The sequence below is a fragment of the Neophocaena asiaeorientalis genome, unplaced genomic scaffold, assembly GCF_003031525.2.
Source record: "Neophocaena asiaeorientalis asiaeorientalis breed wild unplaced genomic scaffold, Neophocaena_asiaeorientalis_V1.1 scaffold150, whole genome shotgun sequence".
NCBI lineage: Eukaryota > Metazoa > Chordata > Mammalia > Artiodactyla > Phocoenidae > Neophocaena > Neophocaena asiaeorientalis.
In genome coordinates this window covers 1,557,759-1,565,076 of record NW_020176571.1, presented here as the reverse complement: position 1 = coordinate 1,565,076, position 7,318 = coordinate 1,557,759, and the positions used below count along the sequence as shown (strand labels likewise).

The 7,318-nt window shown below is 59.4% G+C and overlaps 1 protein-coding gene across 1 annotated transcript in view; it reads left to right on the top strand.

Moving 5' to 3' along the window:
• The first annotated feature begins 1,885 nt into the window (after positions 1 to 1,885).
• Positions 1,886 to 7,318, top strand: part of WNT5B (Wnt family member 5B) — a 13,259-nt gene continuing 7,826 nt past the window's right edge. Inside the window, exons 1-3 of the mRNA XM_024733226.1 lie at positions 1,886 to 1,993; positions 2,814 to 2,967; positions 4,020 to 4,267. Coding sequence (XP_024588994.1) covers positions 2,882 to 2,967; positions 4,020 to 4,267 — 334 coding nt within the window. The 5' untranslated portion in view covers positions 1,886 to 1,993; positions 2,814 to 2,881. The remainder of the gene's footprint in view (positions 1,994 to 2,813; positions 2,968 to 4,019; positions 4,268 to 7,318) is intronic.

Here is a 7,318-nt window from a genome sequence, read left to right as displayed (position 1 = left end):
GGGGGGGGGCCCATCTGGGGCCAGGGGGCAGGTGTGGGAGGTGACATCACTTCCTAGGGGACACCTGAGCTGCTTGAGTCCTCGGGCTCTGGGGGAGGCCAGTCCTGAGCAGCCAGGGGTGGTTTTGTGAACAGCCAGTGACCTTGGTGGGCGCTTGTCCCACGGGTGGGGTTTTCTGTGGCATCACTGCTCTCGTGTGTGGACAGCAAGGGGACGCCCCTTCAAGGGCGGAGCTGCTGCGTCGGCCCCAGCCCCCAAGCCCCTCTCCGGGTCTCCCAGCTGCTCGGGGTGGACACGGCCTCTTAGGGAAAGAAAACTTGTGGCTGGAAAAGTCCCAATTCAAATATGCACCCCTTTGGCTGTGACAGTGAAGTGGCCTCAGTAAGGACCCTGGACGTGCGCAGAGGGCCCCGAGTACGGCAGGGCTACACCCCACCTGGCCACTCAGTGGTTTGGGGGATGCTCCCCGCAAGGACCCTAAACAGGGTAAACCATCACCCTCATTCTGGATCTTTGTCCCCCCTTGATTTTTCCTCGAGGTTCACTGGACCTGACATATGACGTACTTATTTGTTCATGGCTGTATCTCTGGCACATGACCAGGCCGCCAAGACGCATTTGGCGAACGACTATTTTGAATGAGTGAAAATAATGCGGCAGGCGGGCAGAGGAGATGTCTGACCAGCTCGTTCTGACCCTCAGGAGGGGTCCTGACTCAGAATGTGGCATCCTCCCCTGGCCCCGAAGAGAGAGACCCTGGACCCCCCCCCCCAATCCTGCCCTGTCCGCTCGCTCGTTCGGCCAAACCGTGGGCCTCACGGCCTCCTTCCTCCCCAGCCGGGTGGGGCAAGACGTCTCCATTCTGCCCATGCCAATGAGGCCAGTCGCTGGGGGGTCACGTCTGTCCGTGGGAGAGAGCGGGTCCTGAGGGCTGCTGTGTGTGCGACTTGGGGACAAGTGTTTAATTTCAGGTGCCGGACATCTGGAAAGCAGAGAAAGAAGCCACCACACGTGCTAGGGTCTTCTGTTTTCCTTTGCTAAGTTTTAAAACATATATTTTTTAATGAGCCGAGAGTTCGCTGGAAAGCGCGGGGTGGTGGGAACAGCCGCCGGAGTGATTCCCGCCTCGGGCGATGTTGACGAGGGCGGGATTAGCGGCTCGGGGAAGTTTGGCCTCAGCGCCTGCGCTGGAGCCGAGAGGTCAGAGCCGCTCTGACCGACTCCTGTCCTCGGAAACGGGCCTAGCGTGGCCTCCGGTGAACCTGGGACTTGCAGGAGAGGTTTCACTGGAGCCTGATGCGAGGGTGGCACAGAAATGAGAGAGAGGGGCCTGGGGATGAGAAGGGGCACCAGCTGGGAGAGAGAACTCAGCTCCCCGGTGGTGGGGATGGGCCGGCGGGAGCGGGTGTGGGGAGGGAGAGGACCGGGGGGGGGAGTGGCCCCGGCCCTCCAGCCCCCAAGAAGGGCTGGTAGTGGGGTGGAGGGTGTTTGCACAAGCAAACTCTTTGAAGCTTCTCTCCTGTCCTCCCACTCTGGCCCTGGTCCCCTCCCCTCCATAAAGCCATTAGCTTCTGGTGCCAGCTCTATCTCTGCTCCATCTCTGGGCCCTGTCGGTGCATTCACAGACCTCCTGCCCTGGGGGACGGGGAGGTTTTATGGGGGGAGGGCCTCTTCAGAGGAGGCGAGGTCTGTTAGGAAAGCAGGGTGTGGGGTGCCGCCGGCGGCCGCCAGGCCGGATCATTTCCGAGCTGGCTCTGCATGACAAAGGGGCTTTGATCTGCCCCCCACCAGCCCGACACACCTGCCCGCGGGTGCCCCCGCCCCGACGGAGACCTCCCGAAGAAAAGCCCGGAGGGGGTGGGGACAGCTGTGCCCCAGCTCCCCCGGGCCCTGCTCGGCCACCTTCCTCTCCTGGTGGCCCCGGGACAGAGATATCTCCCAGGCTGATGACCCAGAGCCCCTCCCGGAGAGCCAGGAGGCCCTGTGCTGCTCGGTGAGATGGGGGTGGTCTCGGAGTGTGGGGGCGGGGGTTTCGTTGAGGTGGGGTGCTGAGGGGCCCTGGGGGTGTGGTCACGCCCGGGATGGGGGCTCAGGGAGGAGAGGAGGTGGGGTTGTGTTGCCAGAGGCTTGCTCCGGGGTCCATCTGTCTCCAGGGGCTCTGGGAAAGCTGTTCTCTGGGAGCAGGCAGTCTGATGCGAGGGTGGCAAACCCATCCCTCCTGGAGGGCACAGAGGAGGCATGGGCCACCGAGGGGCCACCGCTGGCACAGCCTGGGGGCAGCTTTTACATTTCCCAGGAGTTGGCTGGAGAAAGTGAAAAGTCCCTCCCTTCTCCTACTGTCTGTCCCGGTGGACTCGGGCTGGGCTTTGGAAACCGCGTTTAGCGGGAGAAGGGTGCAGACTGAGAACGAAGGCTCCTGCTTGGCTGTAGGTAACCAACTCGCCAGGTGTTTTTAGCTGCACGCAACAGATACACCCCTGGGAGGAGCCGATGGGATGGTCCTGTCTCCTTGGACGTTCTGGAAGGAGGGCAGGCGTGCATAGTAGCAGCCAAAGCATCTCCCTAAATGCCGCCCGGAGCGGCTCTGCGCTGGAAATGCCTTGCTTTCCTCCCTTTCCTGGTCTCTCAGTCCCCTGTTTCCTTAAGCAGCAGGTCCCGAGCAGGGCTCCCCAGGCTGGAGCGACCCCCAGGGTGAGAAGGGGAGGGTGGGACGGGAGGCTGGGGAGAGATGGACCTTCCCCGGGAAGCAGGCCCTCCCGGTGCCCCTGGTCTGCATCGCACACTGACTGCTCCCTTTGGCCTCTTCTCTCCAGGGATCCCGTCTCGGAAGCCGTCGGCCCCCGGGGTCTTCCCCGGGCCCTGCGAGGGGCGCGGGCGGACCATGCCCAGCCCGCCTGCCCTGCTCGCTGCTGCCGCTGCGCTGTTCGCCTGCTGGGCCCCGCTTCGGGCCGCGGCCAGCTCCTGGTGGTGAGTGCGGGCTGCAGCCCTCCCAGCCTGGCCCCCTGGGCCATAGAAGAGGGGCGAAGGGGCCGTTCCCTTTTCAGCAACCCCAGGAGAATGGGCACAGCTCTTTCTCTCTCGAGCCCCCAGCGTTATGTAAAGGCTCCCTGAGGAGAAAGGATTAGTTCATTTGGCTTTTTCTCTGATCCTGTCCACAGTCCCCTTTCCCTGGACCTCCTCCGTCTCCATGGGTTGTTAGAAACAGCTCTTTTGTTGCTCTCGGATCAATACGAATATTGATTTTTTTTTTCCTGCTGGTGAGGGCAAGGAGAGTAGGATTCCCAGTTTCTAAGTCTGAAGACCCGATGAGGGCTTTGCAGAAGCATGTGTGGCTTCCTTTTGTGTTGTTAAGATTACTGTCACTGCCAGGTGGACAGGGGAATGACAGGCATGCCCCCCATCCCCTGTTTGGCATGGTCTGTGCTCTGCTCTCACTTTTGCTCAGATGGCAAAACCGCAGCCTTCCTCTCTGACTTAGCACCTTATTATATCTGCTAGATGAGCGGGAGAGCCCTACAGGGCAGGGTCGGGGGCCGTGTGGCAGAGAAGGAAGTGCAGACTTTTAGAGTATATGGCTAGGTATGGAAATTGGTTTCGATTTTAAAGGCCTAAGGGGAGTTCTCTTGAAAGGAATGGACTGCTTTCCGCACACATCCTGCACTTGGGCCACAGTGGCCTGGCCGCGCCTCTTGCAGAGAAGCGGCCTCACGCACAGCACGCCCACCCGGCAGGCCACTCCGGTCATCCCCCCTGAAGCCCTCTCCCAGCTCGGAGCACTCCTCCCTGTCTGGTCACTGTGGATCCAGACGCCCAAGGTGGTCTCGGGCATTCGACATCTCACACGTCGCCTGCGTTCGTGCCTCAGTTTCCCTTTGAAGGCAGGAACTCGGTTTTGGGTGACTTTCCTTCCCAAGCCCCCGGCTCAGGGCCTGCCCGCGGAAAACCCCCCTGGGAGGGGGTCAGGTGCGAGGCCTGCTGCTGCCCCTGGGCCGCGCTCACTCCCGGCCCTCTTGCTGCAGGTCTTTGGCTATGAACCCGGTGCAGAGGCCTGAGGTGTTCATCATCGGGGCGCAGCCCGTGTGCAGCCAGCTCCCCGGGCTCTCCGCCGGCCAGCGGAAGCTGTGCCAGCTGTACCAGGAGCACATGGCCTACATAGGCGAGGGGGCCAGGACGGGCATCAGGGAGTGCCAGCACCAGTTCCGGCAGCGGCGGTGGAACTGCAGCACCGTGGACGATGCCTCCGTCTTCGGGAGAGTCATGCAGATAGGTGAGCGGGGCGTGGGGCTGGAGCAGCTGTGCTTCCCGGCCTGGGAGCCAGGGCTCCACGGGGGACCGGCGTGCTAAGGGGTGGTCTCGGGTGGCGTGCCGGCGCCCAGCCCCCGGGGTCAGCTGGCCCTCTGCTTCCCGCCCTGCCCCGAGCAGGGAGCCTAGAGGCGCTCCCTCTGGGCAGGGGGCGGGGGTCTAAGCCGAGTTAGAGCGGATCGGGAAGCCCGCCCACCACGACTGACCCCTGTCTCAGCTCCAGGGCCTCCTCGAGAGCTGTGGGCAGAGAGCTGAAAATTGCAGCCCTGAGTGTCTGGAGAGTTTTGCCTCTTCCACTTGGACACTGAGAGAGAGAGAAACTTTGGGACAAATTGGCGATGGCTGTCATTAACCCGACCCAGATCCAGTCCCGGCTTTTTCATCTGAAAGGGGATGTGTGTGAAAATGAGGGCGGGGAGGGGCAGACTGAAGGAGGAAGATGAGAGGGCCACCCCCGCCTGGATTCCCGTCCTGTCCCCTCTCCCACTCCCGGCCGAGGATTCTTCGGCTACCCTATTGCTTAGATGGAGGTGTGATCTGGGGTCTAATTGTTTTAGGTCCTTTTGAAATGCAATCCTCCCCTCCCTGGCAAGAAATTGAGAAATCCGGCCCTATTCTACTGGTTCTTATCCCCAGGGCCATAAAAGGAAGGTGTTAGAGCACCATGTCCCGGCTCACACTCTCCCCGAACAGCTTCCCCCCCACCCCACCCCGAAGGCAACATTCTGCAGTTCCCTGAGGCTGCGGTTTCCAGCAGGCCGGGACCAGGGGAGTTAGGGATTCTGCGCTTTTGCGAAGGCCCCTCCCTCTCCTGACCCCCTTCCCCTCCCTCCCTGCCCCACATTGAGAAGTGAGGTCCAGGGAGATTACACTTTGAACCTTGCTTCTCTCTTCTTCCTTCAGCATCAACTCAAGGCCCTTGAAAGGAATTCTCATGAGTTCCTGTAACAGTCCTGCTGGGCAACTTTCCCGAAACAATAGGCCTGGGGGTCAAATGGGATTCATTCATAGTTGATCAGTTCTTCTCAAATATGCTTAGTGCCTGTCCCTTCTTCCCTTCTTCCTGGTGAGAGTCTTGGTTAGCCACTCTCCTCCCTGCCTGCTGGGTTTCAGGTGAGGAAACTAGGATGGCCCAGGTGTAGAGAGAGGCATCCCCTAATCACTGTCAGGGAACTAATATTTCTTTGGGACCTAGTGAATGCCTGACGTTGGCCAGATCCTTTTCTCGTAATTTTGTTGCGTGAAGGCCCGAAAGTGCGGCTTTGCTTTAGGGAAGAAGGCGTGTCGGGAACAGAAACTCGGTGGGGTGCAGGTCTGCGTGGTGGAGTGACCAGTGAAAGCAGACGCTACCAGTCTCTGCCCTACTCTGCTACAAATGGAACCCCTCTGTTTGCCTTATTCTCACCGTCCCCTTCTGCTTCTGCTGCCTGGGAAGCTGTCCTCCCGCCTCCCGCTGGGCCCAGGCATTCTGGCGAGTCCTCTCCCTGTGTCTGGCGGGTGGCTTCTGAGACTCCTTCCTCTGAGCCACTGCAAGCGTCCACCACCAGAGGGCAGCAGAGAGGCCTGGAGGGCACCAGGCACCTCGCCTGGAGGCCAGGGAGGCCACGGAGGCGGGAGGCTCCTGCGGGTAGCTGGGCAGCTGTGGAACAGAGGACGTGATGTTGTCCTGCTGTCTCTGTGTCCCGGGAAGATTCACGACCCCTCAGGAGCTCCCTGGCTGCTGGTTTCTCAGCCTTTATCCTCTCTGTATTGCTTCACATATAGAGACGCCCCCAGTTCTCTGCTGCCGAGAGCTGCACGAGGTCTGTCCTTAGGCTTCCCTGAGGCCCACGTGCTGCTCCAGGAAGGCAGAGCTGCCTGCGCCCAGGGCCGAATGATGCCCCCAACCAAAGGAGACAGAGTGACCACGGGGGATCCTGAGGGGATTCACCGGGACAGACCGGGATCCAACTACATGGTGGGCTGGACCCGCAGAGCCCTGACGTCTGCAGGATTACGCTCAGCTGCAGGAATGTTATTTTAAAAGGCAATTCTGAGAGGGGTGACTCAGCTCTGCAAAGCGTGTTTGCTAAAGAACGGTGGTGGAAGAAATCAGACATATGTAGCTTGGAAAAGAGAAAACATAAAAGGCATATTCGTTGTTTTCAAATCCTGAAGGGCTGTCAAATGGAAGAGGGATTAGCTCCAGAAAAGGGAAGTTATAGGGAGGCATCTTTCAGCTTACTCAAAGAAAGAACATTCTGGTGATTAGAGTCATTTTAAAAAGATGGAGTGGGTGGCCTTGGGAACCCTACCCGATGCTCCCAGGCGTGTTGTAAAAGCGATGCTCACAGCGGATGGAGTGTAGATCTGGGCCTGGCTTCAGACTCTCCTCCTGGTCCCTGGATGCCAGGTTGGGAGTTGAGGAACTGTTTTAGGGAGACTTCTCAGGCATGACTCCTTCAAAGGGGTGCCCAGTCCCTCCTCCCTAAGACCCCTTGGCCATCTTACCGTCCTGGGAGCTCGCATAGTCTAACTCCCTAGACCCACAGATCCTGTCTCTGGCTGTGGTTCACACTGGCTCACACATCAGTCCCGAGGGCTGAACCATGAGGGTGGCTTCCCACGTCACCTGGTTTTCCCTGGTGCTTCTCCTGACCCCTGGTTACTGGAGAAAAACTGACTTGCCCTGTCTGTTCTGGTTGCAAACTCCACTGTGTTGTACCTAGACCATCCAGAAGTAGGGCCAGGTGCAGTGACTGCAGACTGCCTTCCTCACCACCTGCCAAGACAGGATCGTGGGACGGCTACCCCTGACCTTGGAGGCTCAGAAGAGGGGGCACGTGGGGAGCAGAAGATCCTGCCTGGTTTAATCGCTGAGGTCACGACTGAATCTCAGTTCCCTGCTAAGAATGCCTCCCCTCCCTCCATACCTGAGTCCATACGAGTATTATTTATTGTTTCTCATAACAGTTTTACTGAATGTAATTCATGTGTGGTACAATTCAGCATTTTTTTTTTTTTTTTTTTTTTTTTT